Source organism: Pseudopodoces humilis, chromosome 1 (assembly GCF_049639895.1).
Source record: "Pseudopodoces humilis isolate 2021_Gansu_Grassland_sample_001 chromosome 1, ASM4963989v1, whole genome shotgun sequence".
Taxonomy (NCBI): domain Eukaryota; kingdom Metazoa; phylum Chordata; class Aves; order Passeriformes; family Paridae; genus Pseudopodoces; species Pseudopodoces humilis.
This window is the reverse complement of record NC_142200.1, coordinates 43,064,930-43,090,785: the sequence shown is the minus strand read 5'-3', so window position 1 is coordinate 43,090,785 and position 25,856 is coordinate 43,064,930. Positions and strand designations below refer to the sequence as shown.

General features: G+C 38.2%; 1 protein-coding gene and 1 long non-coding RNA gene across 3 annotated transcripts in view; both read right to left on the bottom strand.

Annotated features, from left to right (window-relative positions):
- The window catches only part of B4GALT6 (beta-1,4-galactosyltransferase 6), a 31,447-nt gene extending 26,047 nt beyond the window's left edge, over positions 1 to 5,400 (bottom strand). The window contains exons 1-2 of one of the 2 annotated variants that reach the window (XM_014255881.2): positions 3,111 to 3,216; positions 2,762 to 2,828 (exon numbers count right to left, since the gene is read on the bottom strand). In XM_014255881.2, coding sequence (XP_014111356.2) covers positions 2,762 to 2,828; positions 3,111 to 3,146 — 103 coding nt within the window. In that variant the 5' untranslated portion in view covers positions 3,147 to 3,216. Of the gene's footprint in view, positions 1 to 2,761; positions 2,829 to 3,110; positions 3,217 to 4,793 lie in introns of those variants that run through there. The other variant, XM_005517196.3, reaches the window with a different exon arrangement.
- A 14,599-nt stretch (positions 5,401 to 19,999) lies between these two features.
- On the bottom strand, positions 20,000 to 25,476 carry LOC148185083 (uncharacterized). Its single transcript, XR_015771849.1, has 3 exons — positions 25,362 to 25,476; positions 24,770 to 24,841; positions 20,000 to 20,150 (listed from the first exon to the last, which is right to left on the bottom strand). It is a non-coding gene; the product is annotated as an uncharacterized LOC148185083 (long non-coding RNA).
- Positions 25,477 to 25,856: the final 380 nt, after the last annotated feature.

Below are 25,856 nucleotides of genomic sequence, written 5' to 3'. Positions count from 1 at the left end.
ACCTTTTGGTTAGGACTAACAAAGAAGCAGAAAGATTTTAATAAAAGAAGCAGAAGACCATAAGAGAAAAAACATTTGCTGTTTTTTCCTCCTCAATCTCATTTCACCATTCAGGATTCTTAGTTACTGATGTCAAAGCAGACTGCATCTTCTTTGATCACTGCACTGTTTCATAACCAGTTCTTATTTGAACTGCATAGGTCATTACATCCAAGGTAGACAAGCTAGAATCACAGATATGGTGAGTTGGAAAGGACCCATCAGGATCATCAAGTGCAACTACTGGCCCTGCACAGGACCCCTCCAAGAACATCATCATGTGCCTAAGAATGTTGTCCAAACACTTCTTGAACTCTGTCAGGCCTGATGCTGTAACCTCTTCCCTGGGGAGCCTGTTCCAGTACTCAAGCACCCTCTGGCTGAAAAATTAGACTGCAATTAACTACAATATGGAGAGCTCTAAGATATTCTTCCACTCAATCTAGAAAAGGTTCTTTGCTGCAATAAGACAGAAAGGAATAACCCAGGGATGAATAAGACACTGTTTTCTGAGATCTGTTATGTTGTCCAATGTAATTTCAGTTTTAACGCTGAGAGCAAATGAGAAAAACAGGAAAAAAAGGGAAAAATTGTCTCTTGCAATACTCAGGTTGGTTTGACAGTGAAATTAGACCAGAAAGTGCTCTCCTTAGGTCACCACTGCCTTGTTGATTTGTCTTATTCTCCTAATCTTTGGATCCTTTCCACAATGTAAACTCAAACCTACACATGGGTTCTGGACACCTGTCAAGACCAGATATGGATTGAGTCCCTTTCATTACTACTTTTATCTATAACACTGAAAAAAAACCCTACTGGTGCCAAATATTCCTGCTCTCAGCTAGCTTCTTCAGCTTTTAACTAATACATGAATATTTGAAACTTTCAATATATCCATATTCATATATTTCAATGAAGTTTCAGAATCACAGGCTATTAATTCAAAATAAGAAATTTCAGTTTCTGCTTTTACCAGAGGGGCATCACTTGAAGTACTGTCACAAAAGTGGTCATTCTGGAAAAGCAGCCCCTCTTATCTGCTTTCATTGAATACTTGAGACTATCATACAGATGTTCATTAAACATTTAAATTAAATTTTTAAATTTTAAACATTTGAATGTTTTTTGACCATTTTAACTTGCCAACCTATCCCTTAAGGTTTTCCTCTGAAATATCCACTGAATCAAAATTAAAAAATTAAAGGAAAAATTAAATTAGGAAAATAGTTAGAAATAGTTAGAAATCAATCTGCTCTTGTGTTTCAGCTCCTCTTACTATCAAAAGATTACCAGGGTGCTGAGATAGGGCTGCAATTACCTCTACCTCATCCAATCATCTGTGCTTACAGAAAAAGAAAAAATGAACAATCCCAACATAGTGTATAAATTCTTTTCAACCATTTAAACCCTATTATTTTTATATTATTTGCAGTACTATTTGTCTTCATCTCAAAACACAGAACTATGTCTGAAAACATGAAAATGTGGTTTTCCGCCCCTCATATTCTGAAGTATATGGAATATTAAAAGCTTCTATTTCCCAAAGAACTAACATTCTGAAAGGTCTCTTCAAAAAAACAAACAAAACCAGAACAAACAAAACAAACAAAAAATCTCCAGTGATATTATTGCAATATCTGTAATTATGGTGCAAATGAAAACTTTTAAATATTAGACAAATAATTAGATACCTTAAAGTAAGTAATTAAGATTTCTTTCCTTTAAACAAATTGTCAATATTTCAAGTTGACCTCAACTGCATTTGTTACAAAATTTGCAGTTCCATCCAAAAAAAATGCAGTAACTATTTTATAGTTTGAAGGACAGAGGGAATGCGATAGTGACCTCCTTGAGAATTCTTCCTGTGCCAAGGGCTTACATGTGCAGATGTCTTTTTCCTTTGATAAGCCATGAATTTCTTGCCATGGGAACTCCCACTCCATTAGCCAATAAGAATTTAAAATTTCAATCAACTTTGACATCTCAGGAAACCATTCTGCTGCATAACTCACTTTCCCTCTCCCACCTTCCAGTACATTGCTAGTCCATAAAACATCTGGGAGTCCAACTTCTCCCTCTCTTTTCAGTTCCTCTACCACAAAGAGAAGCCAGCCAGGGAGCAGTTCCATCTCACTACAGCACAATTAAGAATTTTCCTCCCCTCTGACATTGTACCTTGTAGCTTGTTGAGGAAGAAAATTTTCTGGTGAACTAAAATATATTCAGTAAAACTTATCTGTACACTTAAATTATGACAGATCCCAACCATTTATGACTTAGCTGCAGATTATATTTCATGAAAAGCTGCTAATAGGTAAAGTGGCTGAGCTTCAATAAGCAACCTTTAGCCTTCCTCCTCTTCACACACACACAATCAGCCTTGACTTAGATGCATCTATTTCATTACACTCAGTAAAAAAGTGCAAGTACAGTGAAATATTCTATTCTATCACAATATGCAAATGCCATGAGCATACAGCATAGGATTATTAGATGAATCATCTGCCTGTAAACTTGGGTGTTCCTAAGTGCTTTGAAAATCTTCTGTTCTTACATTTTCACTATACTGCCAGGAAGCTTGTTGGTTTTTAGATAATATCTGACTTTCTCTCTCTCCATTCCACACAGGAACATTTTAAGGAGCAAATTCCTGGGAAATCAGCATTACATCTGCAGGCTGATAGGCTGAGATATAGAACTTTCCTACTGCCCTTTCCTTTACCATTTTCTATATTCTCTTCCCCAGGATTCTTCAGACCAGCACAGCACAGCAGCATTTCAAAATGGACCTAAGAAGTGCCACAGACAAGGAATAGAATAAGTTCATTATTGCAGGGTTTTGACTTAAGATGGATGAGTTCACAACACAAGCAGATACAGTCAGGGCAGCACTACATTGATCAGTAGCTAGAAAGAGTTGTAATCTCACAAACTCATGTAACTACCCAAGATTTTTGCATTGTTAAACCACATCTTGAAAGGGACAACTACAGTATTTGTATCTGAGATAGCAAGAGAGACTAGTTTGATTCTTTTTTTCCCTCAAATTAGATCAGACCTAATTAACCTACCTCAAGAACACTTTTGGTACATACAGTTGATTTCATTTAATTCCTGGTACAAAGGAAAGTGAATACACATGTAATCCCATAGCTGAGAAGAAAGATGAAGTCAGAAATTAAAAGTCTCATCACTAGAGGCTCTGATTCTGAACAAGGTACTGCATAAGCCTTGCTTAGTGAAACAATGTACTTCCTAAGAAAATACCCATTGGCAAGAAACATTTAAGTAACAAAGTAAAACTATGGCTGCAATATTATGTAAGAAGCTATAAATTCCACTTATAAATATGTAGAAACTGTACTCTGCTATTCAAATCATATATCAATTACTTGCAATAAAAGTCTACTTTATTTATGTATGCTCCACTAGCATCTCAAAGACCTGAGATGTCTAAATGGACATCAGCATCATTCTCACTTGGAAGACTACATCACATCCCTTTCAGCAGAGAAACACTGCCAGACAAGAAAGCTCAGAACTCCAATCCTATAAATATTACATATTTCCTATTTTTTTTTATTTATTTGAACTAGAAGAATAATTGGCAGACTTGTCAATATTGTTGGAAGTACATAAGTAAAGAACTATAGAACAATAGGTGAACTATATAGAACTATTTAAGTATAGAAGGAACAATTGCACCTTTAAAGTGTTTACAAGTTAAATAGAAGACAGTGAACAAGAGGGAGCCAAACAGCATAAAGACACAATCAACAGGAAACAATTCCTGAAGATTCAGTGTGGACATTTTGTAGTAAGGATTACAGAGAGAAGTTATAAGCACTAAGGATAAAGAGAGAGGTGATTTTGCAAGTATTTAGGTAGCACCTGATAAGCAAGGAGATGTGCAGAAAAATGTGGCAATGTTCCCTGGGGGAAAAAAATGGAAAACATTCTCTAATCAAGAGACACCCAAAACAGGGAAATCCCACGGAGCACCATACAGGATACCGTTGGTCTTAGCTCTGGGGTAATGCTAATCAGTTCTAAAAGGATCATCCACTGAGAAAAAGCCTGATGGTCTCTCAGTAACTGCAGAAAAGTAAACTAAGGAAACCAGCACTTTTTTTTTTTTTGATCTGTTTTAGACACAAACTTGCACAGCTATTTTATGAAGCTTCTTCTAAATCAACGGTTTGTCTCCCTCTGAAGTGGTTCCTTCAGAAGTGGAAGTTACCCAACTGTAAAACCTGTGAAGAGAGAGAGATCCCACTAACAGAAGTAAACAACAAATGTTCAAACTGGTTCTTCATTTTTGTTCACACGGGCTTTATTATTAATGCAAGTTACTAACAATTTGAAAGATCAATACATTTAAGTGACTCCAGCAATTTTGCAGTTCTTTCCCGATTCATACCACTGTAACACGACGAAACGCTGAGCCGCTTTAGTGCCTCACTTTGCCAGCCTGAGAAGCAAGGGCAGCATCCACCTACCTCGCGATGGCAGATGAACCTTCTAGAGCGTTTGAAAGCAGCAGAACAAAGATGCGGGATCCGCGCACGTTACCGCCGCCCCCGTCGGCAGCCCCGACCCCTCCCGGGCGGCCGGGATCGCGTTCCGACAGCCGAGCCGCCCCTCGCCCGGCGCCGCCCGTGCCCTCCCCGCCGCGGTGACAGCCCGGGGGAGGCGGGCGCGCCCCCCACCACCGCCCTCACCCCCGCTCCCCGAGGGGGCGGCTCCGGACTCACCGATCCCGGGGGCCACATAGATGAAGTAGAGGCAGGATGAGGAAAAGGAGAAGAAGAAGATGAAGGCGAGCATGGAGCGGTTGGAGACGCGCAGCGCCTTCCGCAGCAGTGGCATCCTCCCGCCGCGCCGGCCGCCGGCCGCTCCGCTCAGTCCCAGCGAGCAGCGGCGGAGCTTCCTAGAGGGAGGCGGCCCGCTCCTCCCATGGATCGGGCGGCGAAAAGGTGACTAGGGGGCGAGGGGAGCCCCCTCCCTCCCTCCTCAGGAGTGGGGCTAGCAGGGGCAGCGCCGCGGTGTGCGGAGGAGGGCGGGCGGCGGCGCTTTGTGGCCGGTCCTGCTGTCTCCCCGCGGGCGGCTGGAGCGGGGATGCCCGCCCGCCTCCGCGCTGCGCCTCCGGGCGGGCTGAACCGCCGCCGGAGGGAGGGGCCCCCTTAGCGCTGCCGCGGGGCTCGGGGAACGCTCCCGCCGCTGCTCACATGCCGCCGGGCGCCGTGGCCACCCGCTCTCCCGCCTGCAGTCCCCGTACTAACGACGGCGGCGGCGGCCGCAGCAGCAGCAGCATCCCCGCTACCAGCGAGCAGAGTCACCTCCGCGCTGCGGCCAGCCGGGCTCGGCCCCGCCGCTCCCGCTTCGCCCCGCACCGGGAGGAGCCGCCCCGCACCGGGAGGAGCCGCCCCGCACCGGGAGGAGCCGCCCCGCACCGGGAGGAGTCGCGCGGGCGCTGCGGCGGTTGTGGCGCGCGCGAGCCCCGGCGCGGCGGCGGCACTGCGGGACTGCAGCGGGCGCGCGCCCTTGCCCCGCCCCCGCGAGCCCCGCGGGCCAATGGGGGGCGAGGGCGAAGCGAGCCCGCGGCCGCCGATTGGCTGTTGCGCGCGCGAGCGTTGGTATCAGCGGGTTGCGGGAAGGGGGCAGGGAGCGGGGGGGGCGGCTCGGCCGGGCCCCGCGTCCCGGCCCGCCCTGCTCGCCAGGCGCTCCCGCTGTGGCCGGCCGGCCGGCGTGGGTACCTTTTCCGTGTCCAGTCACCTCGGCCTTGCGCAGAGCACGGCGGGTCCGGGTTCCTGCCCCGCCCGTGCCCACTTTCCAGCGCTGGTGCCTGTTCTTCCCCTTCCTTCCTAAGCCGGCGCTGTGGCTGTGACACGGGTGGATGTCCTTGTGCTTCCAGCTGTTTTAATACAGAGCAGTTGGGAACGGGAGTCAGGGCTGGCAGCTTCTCTCATAAGAGGAGAGTCTGCGAGCTGGGCCTGCATAGTCTAGAGACGAGGTCTGAGAGGAGAAGTGATTAGTGCATAAAAACATCTCAAGGGTGGCTGTCAAGAGAATGGTGCCAGACTCTTCCCGGTGGTGCCCAGCGACAGGACAAGGAGTAATGGCCATAAACTAAAACACAAGCGTCACCTCAACATGTAAAGGGGAAGAACGTCTTTAAACTGAGGGTGGCCAAGCACTGGAACAGGTGCCCAGGGAGGTCGTGGGATCTTCCTCTCCAGAGACTATTTTTAAAACCACCAGGATGCAGTCCTGTGTAGCCTGCTCTAGGTGACCCTGGCTCGGAAGACGGTCTCTCCCAGCACCAACAATGATTTGATTCCCTCTTTCTGTGAACCAGCAGTTCTCCATAAAGCAGAATAGGAAGCATTGCCTGAAGGTTTGGCTACACTTGTGCTTTAGGATTTGCTGAATTTAAATGTGAAGATCAACACACTTTATTACCAGTTCACTCCCAAGGCCATTGCTTTAAAAAGGTATTTTTTAAAAGTTGGCAAGAGAAGCTCCATATATATTAGCTGCTTTTTCTTGCTTTGGCAATGAACTTGGCTGCCACAAGTTGCTGGGTGATAGGGTTAAGCCAGTAATCTCTCTGTTCCTCTGGAGAATGCTGTCATGGATAGATGTGTGCTGAGGGGTTGGCAGCAGTCCAGATCATGCCTGGGCACACTTGATGTGGCAGCAGGATCTATTTACACAAGAATCCAGGTCTGTGTTGTTAGTGTGTGTGGAGTTTAGTCAGACACAGGGCAAAAAGAATGGAGATACAGAATTGTCCCACTCCTGCAATACAATTTTGTCTCAGTCACTATACTTGAACTATGGTTTTTATGCAATAGATATTACTAATAGCTTCATTTTGTTTCGGTAATCATCAAAGAGTCATAGAATCATTTGGGTTAGAAGGGACCTTAAAGATCATCTAGTTTCAACCACCCTGGCATGGGCAGAGACACCTTTCACCAGACCAGGTTGCTCAGAGCCCCATCCAGCCTGGCCTTGACTACCCCCAACAAAAGAGCATTCACAACTTCACAACTTCACTTGTGGTCAAGTAGTGTTTATCCTTTAGACTGACAGGGCAACCTTATCACTTCCTTCAGTCACAAGCAAATTGCTTCCAAACACTCTGCAGGCTAGCATATCAGTATTTTTTAACCACAGATGTAAAAGGTTTGAGTCAGTTGACATGTAAACGTCAGGGCTAGAAATACAAAATGATTGGTTAATCAGTGAAGTAGTGATGCAAATAACTGATAGTAAAATAAATGCTTACTTAGTCAAAATCTTGCTGGATGTTGAACATTTATTTGTACAGTGGAGCATAGTACACACAATAACAATCTATAGCCACATCATGGGTTTCCCTGATTATCACTTTGATGCAGAGCACAGACAAGGATTTTCCAGTAAGGGTTTTCATAAGAGAGAGAGAAATTCTTTCAGCTCTGAAACAGAGACTTGTCAGTTATATTTTGATGGATGTTATTGCAGTGGGTATCTGTGCAGGTTTTGGCTGGGCTGGAGTTAATTTTCTTCACAGTGGCTCATACGGGAATATGTTTTGGATTTGTGCTGAACACAGGATGTATAATACAGATACATATTTGTTACTGCTGAGCAGGGCTTGCACAGAGCCAAAGCCTTTTCTACTTTTCATACTGCCACCATGGTGAGGGGACTGGGGGTACATGGGAGGTTGGGAGGAGAGAGCTGGGACAGGTGACCCCAAGTGACCAAAGGGATATTTCAGACCATATACAAAGTTGAGGGAAAAAGAAGGAAGTGAGGGGCATTTGGACTGAAGGTGCTTGTATTCCAGAGTAACCTTTACAAAACGGAGCCCTTCTGTCCTGGAGATGACTGAATACCTGCCTGCCCATGGGGGAGCATGAGCGAGCACATGTGTGGGGCTTGGTGGCTGACTGGGCTTTAAGCACAGTATCAGATAGAGGGATAGATTGTGTGATGTATTTTGTCACAAAATTGTTTCTGAATTTCCAGTAACAGCTATGTAACTTGATATATATATCATTTATTTTATTGAGCAGAGTGCAAAACTAGCCATAGGAATACAACAATGAACTGTTATTTACATATATTATTTAAAGTTGAAGCTTTAGCTGACAGTAATATAGGACATGAACTTGGGTTTATGAAGCAAAAACGTGCTGTATCTTTATGTCTTGTTGCTATTTCACATTAAAGTAAAATTTATTTTATATGTGATGTGGCATTATTGCTGCTTTATTTTTACGTATTAAAGCTACGGTTTTACTCTGCTAATTGGAATAATTGAGTATTAATTGGCATATGATTCCCACATTCCACTTTTATTAGATTTTTTTGATACTGTTTTAGATCTGTTTCTATGCTGTAAACATAGGGAAGGACATTAGAAGATCAATATGATGACAACTCACAGAATCTTGTCAGATACAGGAGTGAGATCCATGGTACAAGAAATCTTAAGACTGGCCCTAACTTTTGTTGGAGGAACATTAAGTAGTGCCCTACACAGCACTGTCTCTGCATTAGTAAAGGCAAATGCTGTGTCTCCAGCTCAACATTAATTTTGGTTTGATTACTTACACTTTTGTAAGAGTTTAAGAGACTAATGTGATGAGCATGAGACAACCTGTGGAGCAGTATATTATATAGAAATGTTTGTGGAAGCATAAAAAAATAGAATTTGGAAGATAGATGTGTCATGTTTAATTGAATCTCCAGCAGCAGGACACTGCAGGAGCAGCAGCATAGCTCACAGTTGTGGTAGATGACTTCATTCAGTTGTCTGCTCTGATCATAATACTTGAAGCCTCTTCTTTAAATATTACTTTCTTAAGTAAAAAGATGACTACACAATATGTAGATCACTTATTTGAATAACTAACAGTATTGCACTTCACCTACCATTTTAAGAAGAGGAAATTCCATTGGATGTGTATTGCTCTGCTGTGTTTCCTCTTGCAATGGAATTTCTTCAGAAAGTTCTTAAACAATTATAGGCTATTCTGTCAGAAAATGAGGACTCCTTCCTCATTCCTATTTTCAATCTAAGCATCCAAACATTAATTTTCTATGGATCAGGAAACACAAAATCAAACAAGATCTCATCAGAGCAACAGCTGCAAAACCACCAATGTCTCCAAAGCTGCTATAAAAAACATATCTGTCAGTCATTTCAAAAGTTCATCTATTTCATGAAGTCAAACAAATGCTGCCATAGAAACTGCATATGCAAGATTACCAGGTTTTCCATACTGCGTAGTCACAATTGTGCATGATGATGTTCTGTTAACAAAACCAAGGCACTGATCTTTTGGAGAAAAGTAACAGCTTTTTTTTTTGCTTTTTATTTTTTTGGATAGGGGAGGAGGGAAAGGTTTAATGATTTTTTTATCCATTTGAAAGAGTGACACCTCACACCATTGTGGCTTCATAACTGTGCACATAGGGTGCTGTAAGACAACAGGCAGGAAGGAATGCCAGAAGACCTTGAGGGAAGCAAAAGTATCTTACACCACTGTCATCATCAAGTCTAAGAACTGAGCTTGATACCAGCATCGCTGAAAGTGACAGAGACTATCCAAGGAGGTAGAGAATGGTGTATTGCTTAGATCATTTGTTAGAGCTGGCTGTTAAAAGAGTGCACATAAGAATGTGCTGCCTATGTAATATCCAGTTTTGTAGTCTGCAATACTAAATTAAAATCTCACATTTTGTTCCCCAGGTCATCTACTGCCACATGTTCATATTAATTCTTATTGCTTGTACACTGTCTTTGAATCAGCTGTAGTAAACTCTTGTTTAACTAGCTGTTTTTTCTCTTCAATAATGATCTGTCTCGAGTTTGTCTCTCCTTCAATCAATATTCCTACACACATTGCCAAGTTTCACCTGGCTGCCTCCATAGTCTGTATATTTCAGGCAGAAAGACTGCTTGTTTTTGTTACAATTTTTGTAATTTATCTGTTTAAAACACTTTTTATCAATAAAGTACTAAAGTACCTTACCAATCTTGAAAATCTGCATTTTTTTCTTTTCTACTCCAAGTAAATCATTAACACCAACATCATTCAAAGGTAGGGTGTCTTCCTTACACCCTACCTTTACAATCTGGTACTGTCAAGTCATGTCTATTTGCTCTCTGGTTGCTGACTGTCACTTTGTCTTCAGTTTTACCTAAGCCAACCCAACTGCCTTATTTAGACTGTAATTGACAGCCCAAGAGGCAGAATGATTCTTCCACATTTTTTTACAAGTGCTCTTTTTTACTCACACCACCTGTCCCCCAAACAAACCCGGTGAACTGCAGCCAAGGCACAAACCTCCCTTAGTTCCAAGCAACCCCTTTGGAGCACAGGCAAAATTCTGTGATCAGCTTTCTTCTCACTACAGAGAATTACATTAAATGTTCCCTGTGGTTTTGCTTCTTAAATCTTTTGCCATCAGTGCTTCAGCTCTCTTCCTTGCCTTTTCTGTTTTCCTTAATTGTAGTAATAAAAATTGATAAATGAGTGTACCATGGTTTCATTATTAATCCTACGTGTAGCAATTACTTTGCTGGTATTTTTCGTAAATACCTTTAGTTTCTCATTTATTTGGATTTAACAGCATGATTATTATTAGTCACACTTTGTTATATAGGGCAGCAGCATTCCAGGATCCTGCACAGTAATTTATAAGTAACCTTTCTTGTAAGGTCAACAAGTTAAAATGCCTGGAGTTAAAAAGCTCAGGATAAGAAACATGAGAAGAGACCTGACAATTCCAAGAAAATGCACAGTCTGTGTAAGATTTTTAAAGATTAATATTAATTGTGATTAAAGATTAAATCAAGTTTTGTCAGGGTGATCTAGACAGTGGGAAAGTTAGTGTTCTTCAGTATGTAGCACAAACACATAAAATTCACACCAGTAAATAATGAAAAATATAACAAGACACTTAAGTTTTGGGTCACATGACCTAACCTCATTATATCCGTTATAATCTAATTATTAGATCAAAGGTCAGATTGGAAGTACTTTGAGAAAGTTTGGGGTTTTCTTTTGTACTACAACTTCAAGCTTGAAACTTATTGCACTCTCATGCACATCATGTGATTCTTGGGGCTGTCATGTGCAGGGCCAGAGGCTGGACTTTGGTGATCCCTGTGTATCCCTTTGACCTCAGGATTACCTATGACTCTATGATTCTATAATTACCATCTTGAGATTAGGCTATTTATAATTTTTTCTGTGCCATGAATGTAACTACTTACTATATCATACCATTGTAAACATCTTATGTGGAAAAGACAGTATCTTGCCTTAGATGGTGTTCATATTCCTTTAAAACAGTGCATGCACAGTTGTTTGAAATCTACGTTGCAAGGATAAGGTGCAAATGAAAATTCTTTTTATCACTGTGTAAGTGTATAAGTATGAAAAAGGATTGATAAAAAAAGTAATTTTGGGAACCATGTGATTTTTTTCACTGTAACTTGTACAGGTGAAAAATAAGTGCAGTAGGAGACAATCATCATTAACTATTATCAAATACTTTTCTTATGGAAATGAGAATTTTCATGAACTGAACTACTGACATCAGAACTAGTCTGAAACCTCTATTTGCTGCATTTGGACTAATAGAATGCTTTTGGAAATGGAGAATGACTAAGAAATACTAAGAGAGGACTGCAGGATAAGCTTACACCCTTGGACTCCTTACCTAACCTCACTTTTAAAAATGTCATTCAAGTCTTAAAAACCAGAGCACAAAACTAAATCATGCAGTTTGACTGGTAATCACTTCAGTGGGGGAATAAACTGATAGAAGATTTTCTGGAAAGCTTGAGGACTTTTGCTTTGCTTTGGTTTTTTGTGGCTAAAATCTTATCCTCAGAGATGCAATTCCTTTGCATATATAAATAGAAACAATCTGGTCTCACTCATTCTACTGCAATTAGGAAAAAGCAATCAGAGTTTGTTAAACAGACTTCAGAGAAAGAAGAATCTTACGTCTTAGAAGACAGATGTTTTCTGATTAAGCTTTCTGTCACAGCCTCGTTTAAGTTGCATAAGTCACAGATAACTTTAGCAAAGGTTACAGTTGTTGGAATTCCACTGTTTTGTTCAGTTCTCAATAACAGCTTTGTTTAGTTTGTGAGATAGTGTTTAAATAGTTCGAACCTTCTTAAGAGCTGAAGCAACGCTTCTGTCCTCAGAAAAACTCTTCAGCATCTTGCAAACCTAAATAATAATCTAAGGTTTTCCTGAGAGTCATCTTCCTACTTTTCTGCTTATGCTATGAAAAAAATAAGGGAGGGCTAAAAATTGATAAGTATATTTTCATGAATACAACCTCATTTATGCAGAAGGTCATGTTGTGACAGTTGTGTAGAGATAGTGATGCTGCCATAATTGTTGTCACTTACATTTCTGACTACAAAATTTCCATTTATTTGGCTATCCTTTAAGTAACCATTAACTTGTTCAGTTTAAAAAAAAAAAATCTGTGTAAAGTGTTTTCTCCTAAGATGAGCTTTTACCTAACCTAGGAAAAAATTTTCTATGTAGGAAAAAAAAAAAGAGAAAGCAAAAATCCTCCAAATTCTCAACGTCTCTTGGTTCTTGAGAGAAAAAGAGCAAGACCATTTGGTCATAACTGAATTTCCCTGTATTTTGATAGAGAAATAATGGCCTTTAATGTTTGCTCAGTCATGGGCATGAACACTTTCCCAAATATTGCTGATGCAGCTGGTTTCTTAGAACAAGTGAAATTCTAAATTTTCTGTCCTGACTGAGCATTTGCCAGCCTCGCAGAATTTCAAAAACTGACAGTAAATATATGTTCATTAAAAAAAAAAAATCTTATAACAGTGTTGCAGTTACTCCTTGGGGAAGTAAGATGTTCTGGCATGAAAGAGTATTATATATATTGTGCTGGATACAAAAAACACCCAGACTGAAATTCTAGAAATAGTTCTAATTCTTGAAGGGTTCTAATTAGTTCTAATCTAATCTTGAAGGGTTGTTGGATTTTTTTGTTTATTTTTTTGTTTTGTTTTGTTACGTTTTAAAAAATCATATTAAGTTCTAGATTTAAAGTAGATTTTGAATTGCAGTTTTGTGCAATTCTACCTCTGTTAGAGTTAAAACTGCTTCCTTCAGTGGGTAGCTTTCCTTGCAGTATGTTTCTGTGTGTTTATGGATTAGTGGTGATGTGGAGCATCATGTCACAAGACCTTCTTTCCAGTCTCCAGGCCATAGCATCAGCTACAAAAATTAAGGCTGAAATAGGCAAAAATAGCATTTGGCATAATCTACAGCAAACTGAGACAGTTTGTAGTACTATCTGAGGGCCTCCAAGCCCAACAGGTTGGTTTTTCCTGATAGTTATCTTCCTATCACAAAGACAGCAAAGAAAAAGTGTTCTACAAAACTCTAAGACAGGCTTAGGGTAGCTATCTATTCATATAATTTATTGCTGGTGTTGGTATCTAAAGGTGCCAGTCACAAAAGAGAACCCAAGTCCTATGGTCTGTATAAATGGAAATATTAAAATAATCCCTAGATCAGGAATTTACATCTGTTTTACATTTAGCACCTGCTGATTCCATTGTAGGGATGTAGACACATTCTTTTATGTCTACATCTTATAGAAATGTGATTATTTTAATTTTCTTCTCACTGCTGGTAATTTATCTTGATCTGAAACACAGTGAAAAAAATGAAGTTCATGGAGCTCCATATACTTAATAAAAACAACTGAAAACTGCTGTGGAAATCAGTCTGCCAAAATCTAATTAGGGGATCTAATTGTGTATTGTTGCTCAGAGAGTTTCTCACAAGAGAAAACTTGTTAAGATTAATTTTTCCAAGTGCCTGTGGCAAAACCAGTAATAAATATTGAATTCTTATGAGCTGTGATTATGAAATTATTTTTTGTGTTTTCAATATAACAAAACTACTAAGGTTTTAAATATTTAAATTTACTTAGGAATAAATATTAAAACAGACCAAAAAAAACCCAAACAAAAATAATTCCACTAAAACACCAACAGCATCTTGGATCTGAACATTTTCTGACCAAGTGTCTACTTTTTTCCCCCAAGATCTTTTGACAGAATCATGGCAAATATTTAATGCAAACCGAAATTATGCATAAATTATGCAAACTGAGATAATTAAAAGAATGCAAGGGAAGTAGGACCTGCATTTCAGAATGCTTTTGGAGAGAATCAAACAGATCAATGACTGATTATGAAATTATATTTAAATTTAGGGTTAGCGGTATGGAACCAAAGTCACATAAAGTCAGATACAAGCAATCTGGAAAATAAGTTTTGTGACAGGGAGAAGTTTTCTCATTCATAATACCTTCAATATATGTAAGTAAGTGTTCTTTCTAGCTTATATAGAAGCTATTTTCTAAAACATATTAAAAGAGAAATCTGAGGTTTTGGGATGGTACAGAATAGGACTTGACAGCCTAGGAGGGCAAGATTATTTATTAAGTTACTGTGTACTACACTGAAAAACTAACATCCTTCTATTCTGTCTTTTTTTTCTATTGTTACTGGAGATAAATTGGTTATTTTATTTACTTTGGAGCTGGCATTTTCTTACTCTGTTTGTCATGATGATTTCTACAGCTACCCTTTTATATCATGGGGTACCCTCCCCAGAGTTCCCAGCTGATTACCTCAACAGAAGTTTCTGAAGTTTGTCACTGAAATAAAACAACAATAAAGGTAACAAAGAAAAAAAAATTGCAGCTCAACTTCTGTGGAAAGCAAAGAAAAATTCACAGGAAAATATTTATATTGGATAAACTGTGTACAAAGTGACCAACCAATACGGACACAATTACCATTGAACATTTACATGGCCTGTTACTTAAATTCCTAGTCCTTTCTGTTTTCTTTGTTTCATCTTTCTTTTCTTCCTATATTGCCTTTTTAGTAAATATGGATGTTTGTAAAAAATAGGGTGAACAAAAAAAAAACATTTGAAGGTATATAGTCCTCTAAAAAAAATAAAATTATTAATTTATACTGTTTGTGGTTCAACAGAAAATACTTTCTTGCTTTAATTTCCTGAAATCATATGATCATTTTAGTTATTCCTGCATTTGGTTTGGCTTAGTTTGAAATTCCCAGCTGATGATTTTAGAGCTCCTTATGTTCAGCTAAGTCTAGAAAGAATTTAAATGACCCAAATGCTTTAAGACAACTCTAAACTATCAAATTTCCAGGGCAGTTCTCTTTATCCTAGAGGCATAGGGGATTTGCAGAAAGGCGAAGATGAAAATATCCAGAAAATATGTTTGCATTCCATTGCAGTCCTGCAGTGAATTTATGTCCTTAGTGTGCACACAGGTTTCATTGATAGATCAGGAATTAAGTCAGAAATATACTTAAGTGTTTTATAAAAAGATTCCCCTTTTTAATGGATAAATTCATGGTTCCAGTTCTGATAATTGCACCTTCAAAAAATATAGTTTAAAAAAGTACACAAGAAGAAGTGAAATAAAGCTAGGCATATCTGTGGGTGGCTTTTGTACAAAGGAAACTAAATGGGTCAGGACAGCTAATTTTGAAAACTAACAGCTAGAAGGCAGTTAGTGTGTGATTATTCATTTTATCCTTTTTTTTTTTTTCCTCCAAATGCAGAAACTGTGAATCCTCCAAACAAATGATCAGACTGCAGGTTTAAAATATACAAAAAGAAGTATAGTTTCATGCACTGAAAAATTAAATTTTGTCAGAACCAGAGGAGATACATTTAATAATTACTGATGGACTCAATGGTATGGTATGAATTTCTGGTTCTAGTAACCGTCAGCCTGCTGATCCCAAAAATTGAGTCATGGAGAAGCAAATGTATCCACCCTCCTTTTTGATGTAACTTCTGTGTCTGGGGCAGCACAGTGAGCTAGGTGAATATAGACCATCTGGGGAATTTCAACATTTTTTAGCAGTAACAATCACAGCAAGATAATCAAGCAAATAAACACTCAGTTAATGGAATACAGTTTCATGATATTTTAGCTCTGAACCAAAATCTGTGAAATATTTACTGGCTTGGGCATAACAGAGATCTTTCCACATAGAGGAGCTAAGTCATGAGTCTGTTATGCCGCACAGATGTGGAATATGGAGAGCCCAGATTTCAGTAGAAGTTATCAGACAACCTGGACAACCCCCAGAAGCAGAAAAGTAGAGATGAAGTCCTATGTTTTAAAGCAGGACTAAATCACAGAATTTCTACCCAGCATTATTTATGCTCTTGGAATCCATCAGCCATTCTGTGACTTCTGTGATTAGATCAGTCCTGTGCTCATTTTAAAATATTTTTTATTTGAAAGGATCAGCAACTAATAATCTGTACTACCCAAGGTTATAATTATTACAGTTTTACTGATATAAATAGAGGTTAAAGACTACAGTTCAGATTGAACAATTATGTTCAGCAGACATAACAAAACAATGCATAAGCAATCACTTCAAAATATGACGTTGCTTGTGAAAGAACATCTTAGTAAGGGAAGCTGTGGCTAAAGCTCAGGCTTGCAATCCACTTGGTTTTGCAACTGGCTGGACATTAGGAAGGCTTTCATTCATAGATCCAGCAAATGGAAAATGCTCAGTACAGTTGCATAAAATGTCTAAGTCAGGCACAGGATTGTCATTTCCTGCTCTTGCTCAGCGTTCTGGGCAACTGAAAAAATCACAGGAATGTCAGTGCATTTTGTTTTTCAGAAATTGTTTTGGGTACCAAAGCTCTAATTCAAGATTTCTCTCTTACTTTTGGATCACCTTTTTGTTGAAAGACTGCTCCTTCTTCCAAGTTGATGGGTATACCCAAGTCTGCGTGTCAGAGTGGTGCAGAAAAAGGAAAGTGGTGCCTGTTTTTTCTAAAGAATGGGGAGCAGCAGAAGAAAACTTCCAAATCTTTGTCACAAAAGAGTTTGTCCCTCTCCACTTCCAATACTCCTATCCATTATGAAAAAAAAATATGTTTAGACCTGTCTCTTCCATTAACACAGTTTCTTGACACTGGCACTTCTTTCCTATAGATTTGCAGGTCTGCTAAATCACCTTTGTGAGAGCCATGCACAGTAATAGGATACAGGTATCTACAGCATCTTGGTATCAATTCTGCTAAGCTGCTGCAGATGCAATCATCTTTTGCCTGGGTCTGAGGAAGAAAAATGACTTTTCAGAAAAAAATATGATTAGTTTTCCAAACTTCCATAACATAACAGAGGAACTTCCTGAACCTGATACAGAAATGCTGATGATACAGTGGCATTAAATAGTTACATTATTAAAATTAAAAATTAAATAATAGGTTTTCAATGCCTACTTTTTAATTTAGGAGGATCTTCTGACTCTTTTGATATTATGTTCTTGTTTGTGCTTAGGATTTCTGGTTATAATAGTGTGCTGTAAGGTGGTTGCTCTACCAGCATAGCAACCACAGACAAGAAAAGACTTTCCTTCCCTTTACTCTTTCTGGACCCATCCTGTTTGTTCATTAGTCTTGATAATGTTTCCAAACCCTTATACAGTTATCTATTGCTATAAAAACTGCTATCTCTCTTTAAAAACAGGATTGTGCTACACTAATAGGGAAATTAAAATGTTGTCACTGAAATAAATTGACAATAAGGGAGGGATTTTTTATCATTTTTGGAATTATCAACTCTCAAATTTCACTTGTAATGTATTCAGATTTCGTTACAAGGGTACAAAGTAAGCATGTCAGCCTTGCTGGTGATTTAAGTCTCATCTATTCTGCTCCAGATGGCCTGTCCAGGCAAGAGGACAGATGGCATCAGACATTTCAGTGGTGGGAAGTAGAAAGAGAGCAAATTTTTTCCTGCATGTGCTTTTGCTTTCTGAATTTTCTTTTTCCTGGAAACAATTTTTGTTGCTGCAGGAGCAGTTAGGTGATAGTGAGTGTTCATTTAGTCCATTGTCTTTATAGTGGACAGACTTTAGGTCTCAGATAATTGTTGAAATGTCTGCAAAAATCTCAGTCTCTCAGATTCGTTTTTCTGTTCTCTCACAAGATTATATTTCAGTCATTAAAAGGCATGTGTGAAAGCAGAAGAAACAAACAAATTGATCTCACATTATTATCTGTTTCCTTTTAAATCCTAGAACACCATCAATTTTTTCATGCCAGGAATGCAATTTTATCTGTGGCAGTGAACTCAAAGATGCTGCTACTTCTAAAATTATCCTTTAATTCTTATTCATTAAAATTTTCAGAACTAAGGGCTTAAGGATTTCCCTTTAATGATTTCATCACCACCCCACAAAAACTAAAAAACTTAACCAAGATTTTTCTTTTTATTTTAATACAATAGATCTCAGGCAGAATTCAACTGTGATTTTTTTTTCTGTTAAAAAACAATGACATCTGGATTTGTCTTACCAATAAGCAAACTTGAAGTACTGTGAAACTGAAAATCAACGTTTGAATTACAGCCGTCACATCTTCATGATTCAACAAAGCTTTAAATCTTATCCTCAGACACTAATTATAGGGTAATTAGTTAATTCTTGAATGGGTAATTTAACCTTCACTGGGTTCTTTTGCTGGCCACCAGATTCTGGCCTGCAAAATGGATATCATGGCATTGCTATAACACACATGGAAGTGGGCATGGCATTGAGTTATATTTTTAAATGCTTTATTAGAGGCTGTGTAGCTGTCATTTCCTAAATTATATGCTAAGTGTTGAATTATTTTCTGAAAACATTGCATTTTGGGACAATGCCTAGACATATGGCATTAGCTTTCCTGACAGGAAACCAGAAACCACTGTCGAGAATGTCTTGGCTGCTGTGCAGTGTCAGAGTTCCAGTAACACAAAGATCAATCAGCCTATTCGGCAGATTATAGAAGACAAACAGAAATTCACTCTTTAGCAAGGGTCAATATTTGCTGTTGCCTCAGTTTGTAAAATGATAAAATGTCATAGGGTCTGAGCAGAAGGAAATAACCTTTAAAAATAAAAAGTGGGATGGAGCAAAATTAATAATCCTTATTACAGAATGTTTCCCAGGGAGAAAGAACAAAACCTGTGATAGAGACTACACATATTAGGAAGAGAAAAGGGAAAGAAAGGTATTGTGGAGCAAAATGGGGGTGGATTCTGAAATAGCATCTGTTAACATACTTCTGTATTTCCCAGCAGAGATAAAAAGAACATTTTCCTGCAAAGATAAATATGATATCCAGCTTTCAGTCTGTGGAAAGAGACTGTGTTCTTAGATTTAAATATTGCATAATAAGTACACAAACAGCAAAAATATAAAAAATAAAGCCCTCTTTTTACTGGAGAGCTGAAAACAGGAGAGAAGTACTTCATTTCTCTGGGATGCTAAAGCTAATGCTAGAAATTATTTAGTAGTGAATAATCAGTATGAAACCAGCAGTCCGTCTCCATTACCTTACACCACGTAAGTCAACAGGAGAGAGACAGAGAGAGAAGTATTGAAATTAAGGATTATTTTCATTCAGCTTGCATAAATGCAAATCATATGTATGTTATTTGCCTCTTCCATGAACAGGGAAACGAAGTTTCATATTTCTCCCTTTAGAATCTTGAAATATTTCAAATATCTGACTTAGAATTAATAAGTAGTCTTCAATAAATGTTTTGGGGTTTTTTTCCCTCTTTGTCTTTCCGCACACTGCAAAGCCCAGACAACTTATTAAAACACTAGGAATTTAATCGTATCTTCAGAGTTTAAGATTTTTACATCTGAAATTCTTACTTTTCTAATAAATGGCCAAAGAATATCAGACCCTTCTGAAAGACCAAGATAAGGATGAAAGGAGACTAAAATTGGACAAAATAACTTTTATGTGTTGGCAAAGGCTGCACATTGACTGAAGTTCATTGTAGAGCCAGTCCTATCAATAGAATGAGGATTTTCTTTCACAGCATCTTCTTCTGATCCAACCATTTCCATTGTGTGCTTTCAGATGGCATTTGCCACCTATTCCCATACTTCAGAACCATTTCTAAAAGCATGTTTTATTTGCCACATGTATTTGGTTGCATTTCAATCTCATGTTGCAGAGATCCTGTGAAAAAACATTGAGTTCATTGTCAGAGGTCACAGCCTCAACACACCTTTTAATAAACTTCCAGGTGACTAAAGCATAAAAGACACACTTAAAGCACTCCGTGGCAGTTATTTGCAGGAAGCTTCAGTTGTTAAAGATTCACCACAAAATGTCATTTTTATTCCACGTATTAATGATCCATTGTAACCTAGGTAATTCATTTTAATTACACTTGCTAGGGTAGAAATTCCAGTCTTTAAAATTAACTAGAAAGGTGGTGTTATGAGTAATCAACCAACCAAAAAATTAACTATTAATTCCAATAACAGGCAACTGACCTAGAAGTTTGGACCATCTACTTTAGTTGTATGTCAAATATCATTTTGTAGTCTGTCCTTATTATAATCCAAAGGGAAAAAAATACCCCAAATGAAAATTATTAAGAGATAATGGATACATCATCAGTTAAAATGGAAGAATTGTATTTTTTCTTATTTTATTAAACAAGATATAGGCCAGGTTTTGTTTTTTTTTTTTTTTTAAGAATCCAAAATACATGGTTTGGATGGTTAGACTTCTTTGAAATATTGTAATTTATTAAGATGGTAGGAAAGGATATAATTTGAATTCAATTACAAAAGAACAATGCAGATTGCCTTGTAGGATGACTGAAAAATTATACTTCATCAATATTTATTAGAATCACGTTGCTAATCCTAACTCCATGAATCCTTACACAAGTTTTAGAACACTTACCTTACTTACCTCTTGGCTGTCAATGCATTGAAATGTGCTTGTACATCCACCCACATGTATATTTGTTTTTAGCAAAAATCAAGTAACTGGAGATACACTGTGTACACTGAGAAGTAAGAAAGTGATAAAATTCCCAAATCTACAAGTCTGGTTTTTTGTACTTCACAGTGTTAAGGAAGTAAAAGACCCATTTCTCAGGCTTATCACATTTATTACATTATTACTAAAAGGAAATTGAATTCTCATTGCAACAGTCATTTTCACATGCAATGCAGGAAATAGAATTTGTCTTGAAGAATTTTTTGTGTAATATGAAAGGCCTTATTGATGCCTTTCAGTGTCAAAAGCAAGTTAATTAAGTTCCAAATATTGTAACCTTCTTTTTCCTTTCAGAAAAGAATGATGCAATGCTGTATTGTGTTTTCTCTTGTCTATCTTTTGATTGTTTAAAAAAACCCCTTTTCTGCACCATTCAGAGGGACGAAAATCTCCCAAAACTGTTCAGCAAAATTCTGGCATGAAGAAAACACCATTGTAAACAGCTAAAAACCAAAGGAAAGTTATTTCTCCTTTACAAATAGAAAAGGCAGAGCAGATCAGAAGTATATGAAATATAAAAATAGCCCATTCATAAGTTCATTCTTCCTTTCTGTTGCTTTAAAAAAATGCTACCAACTGACAAAATATATGGTTTTCAATTGTGTATAATCCCCTTTTCAAATAAATGGGGCTTGCTCCTTTCCCCCAAAATATAGATAGGAGGAAATTCCCTAAATACAGTTTATTTGGTTATCTGATAATTTATTTCTGGATTTGATTGTTTCAAAGCAAAAATGTTCCATGCTGTGTGTGAGCCCTTTAAATGTAAGATAAAAATAAATTCCTTACTTTTCAGGTAACTGTTATATTTTTCTGAAAGGTGAGGCTATTTTTAATTTCTTTAAAAGTTGCTACATGCTTGAGTTTGACAAGGTTTTAGTTTATCTCAGCTTCAAAGAGGACACAGGTAAAATTTGAAATTAAAAAGTAGGTAAGGTGTATGCCCAAATGTGGGAAGTGTGTCAAAAAGCTCTTGACGTGTTCACTGGTAGATGAATTCCTGTAAAAAAAAAATCACCTGTGGCATTGGGATGGAGATTTCTCCACAGATGGAGAAAAACACTGGTTCAAGTAGGTGCCACGTTTTTTTCAGTCTTCTGTTGTTAAATGAAGCTGCTGAAAGGTAGTGAGGGTGCAATGCTTAACCTGAGCCCCAGCACTACTGAAATGTGTAACACAATGAGCATAAGAGAGGAGATTTCAAAATGGCACATAAACTTTGATGGCCAAGGTAATGAACAGCAAAAACACTGGTCATTATATGAAAGTGGAATGCGCAATTAATGTTCCAGTGGCATAGAACAATTCTAGTAATTGAGAAAATCCCTCTGTGATTTTAAGGCACAGTGCCAAATGTACTAATACATTTCTTGTCTAGGAAGTTAATCTGGGATGTTGCTTGTATGTTGTCCAAAACTTGGCTACTGGGCACTGAAAAGCTTCTGATTTAGACTGCCTGGGTTCCCCAGGTTCAAAATTTAGAGTTTTGCCTGTTTTAAAGGTGTAGAATTTGTGAGGAGCCAACAGTCCTCCAAAACAATCCATAAACTCCTTCAGGTTCAGGGTCCCCAGTATTGCCCCAGGCGATGGGGTGGGTGAGTCTGTGAATAGTTCAGAAGATCACTGGAGTCATAAAGCTGATTTTCACTCAGTTTAACCAGTTATTCAGATTAACCCTGTAATGAAAATATAACACTAGCATTTCTAGCATTAGCATTTCAGCATTCTAATCATCCATGGAAACTCTAAGGAAACCCGCAATACCATTTTTCAGTCATGTGTGTTTAATTTGGCTACCTTTTCTGCAAATTCAGGAAGAACAAAAAAATTATTCTTCCTGCTTAGAAGATTGAGCATTACTTATAAAGGAACTTGTCAGCCACTAGTTCAAAACATTTTTAGGAAGGTATTGCACCTAGCAAAATGTGACACTCTGGTTTCACAAGTGGGGCATTAGGAAAATCAAGGTTTTTAAACCTGCTTGCTTGAGGGTATTTTCAAATTACTGAAACAGATGTAAAATTAGGTTCCATAAAAAGATATATTCCTACTCTTTTGTAATTTCCAAGCGTAAATCAGCAAAAGAAACTGTGGAGAAGTAATAGTAACTCCCTCCAAGTGAAGTGGATATATTTAACTTCTGAAGCAAAGTCCCTTTCAGCTGACTTTGGGAAGGGAGCCAGGTTCTGTTACCCTACTTCCACAGTCTTCCTCCTTTCTTCAGTCAGTAGCCAGTGAGCAATTAGGCCACACATGGAATGAAGAGTAAGTACTGCACAAGTTGATTGGTATATGGACAAACACACCCTCACATATTAGGAAGAGGAAAATCAATTCACATCAAAGACTGATCAACTGTAGCCTTGAAATAAAATAGAAAATTAAGTTTTTTAACTGACAAATTTTATAGATGTACTTTAAGACAGTTACACAGTGCAAGCTCTTAAACATAATTATATATGCCCGTCTGTTTATAGGGAAATTAAAACTTCAGCATCTCCTGAGCATGAACAGCCACTCAGGAGGAATATATCCCATAATACTCAACCCTCGATGTGTACAAGACAAAAAATTAACTTCAGCTACAGATGCCTGTCTGGAACAAGAGTTGTTCCTCAGGACTATCTCTTAGAGGAGAGGAGCAGTTCACTGCAGAAAAAAACTTTCTATAAAAATCAATTCCAGTTAAACAAAATGTCTGTTTTTCTGTGTTTTTCTGCATCTTTCTAGGTTTTTATGACTTCTCTTACCATCTCAACATTACTCCAACAATTAAATCAGCACAGGACACTTATTTTACTGCACATGAGGCAGGCAGAAAAGTAACACTTTCTAGAAAAGTGGTGTGCTTTTGCAAAAGCTGTTTTTCTCCATTCAGCTACTTCACAGCCTCATCTTTTTCAAGGTTTTATATTTCTTTTGAGGAGGAGAGGGGTAGCCAGGGTTATTTTTAGAAGCACTGATTCACAGTCTTTTATGTTTCCCTATTCCCATGAGGCTGAGTGCTGGTTATTAGTGGAGTACAATGTCTGGCATACACTGCAACAACATTCAGACTTTCAACATCACCTGAAATTACCCTGGAAATTTTCTAGAACAAAAAGACACATATTTTTAATTAGTATGTTGTGGTTTCTTTTTAATGAATTAGACTCATAATTTGGAGCTTATTTTAAATAAGTATTTAGTATGTTCTTTCCTTCCAGGTTACAGATATTATAATTTGTGTCTGAAAGGGCTCTCCTAATCACTTGCATAAGGGAGATCATATGAATTAGCTTACTCAATAACCTCAATCAGTGTGAAAACAGCAGAAGAAGAGGAAAGAAAGAGGCACTGAAGCAGAACTTATTTCTTGATCTGCAGTATTCATTAATATTTTGATTCATTTTTGTCCTCAGCCAGTCGAGTAGAATGCATTTTATTTGGCTTCTTATGGCACAAACCTTTCTCTCTGAATTTATAACCTCTAGGCCAGGTTCTTTCACATTCATTTTGTTCTGGAAAGCTCCATTAATTTCTACGGAATTACTACCAATTCCAAAGAAAAGAATACATTCTCCCTTCTCTCCATTAGAGCAGGGAGTGAGCTGGAGATGTGTTCCTGCTCATGCTCTGCAGGGAAACATCTTCCAGTTCCATCTGACATAGCAGGGTAGATATGAGATATCAGCAGTAGTGCAAGATGTTGCTTGCTTTACTAAAATTTCTCTTTGCCATGGAAAGTAGGAATATTACATTTAGAGCAGTTCACTTACCAAAGCAAGGGAATTTAGCCTTACCTGCATCACATCCACAGTACGCAAGGGAATCAATATTTCCCAGATGAAGTTTGCTTTTTTAGTATCTGTCACCTGGCAAAGACAGTACAAGAACTAATTCCATTACCATATTCCATTCCATTACCAGATTTAAGGAAAGCTGCCAGCTCCAGTGATTCTCTTTAAGTAGAGGGAATCTTGATTATATCTAAATGATACAACCTTTCACAAGGATTGCTCTTAGTCATTATATGGAAACAAAACACATTCAGTTCCTAGTTGCTTTGGATCCCACTATTTTTCAATTAAACCAATCTGACTTAAAAATCACATATGGAGAGATAAACACACTTCATAGAGAGTGACAGGTTCTACATCTGTATTTCAGTTAAGAAATGCCACAACATACCTAGACTGATTAAAGGAGGAAAAAAGAGGAGGGAAATTACACTTCTTCTTATATATTTGTTGTACCTACCGGTATAAACACACTGAGAAACCCTAAATTACAGTCACAGAAAATCAGTCCAAAACTACATTTGTGCATGGATCAAGAATTGAAAACAAGAAGAATCTTGAGAAGCAACTCAATGTGGTTCTGATTAGAGTCTACCTGTAGGTAATTGACAAATCTGCATACGCTGGCTGAAATTAATGAAGACAGATGTTTTCTAAGATTCAATTACAGTATTTTTACTTGACATGGGAACTAGAAAATCACATATTACTTTCTTCAAACTGTTTGAGATGCTGAACATAAAGTACAGCCTAGCATGTGATGCTTATTACCTTATTTCACTTTTTGTGCAAGTTTTCAAACAGCTCCCACCTGAGTTAAGAAGCTGTAGAGTCGTGATTTAAGACATCTGCAGCTAAGCAGCTTGCCTGCCTGTAAAGCAGAATAGCTTTGCAGTACTGTGGTGGTATGGAGCTGATTTTGCTCTCCTGTAAAATATGAAGAATATGCAAATCTTTTTATTATATATAAGCCCAGAATATTAACAAACTTTTGCTTCAGTGCAATGTTCTTGCTAGAAACGTTTTCCATGGTCAGAGAATAAAAATTATTCAGGTCATTCATTTCCTTTCAGCTTATTTAAAAAAAAAT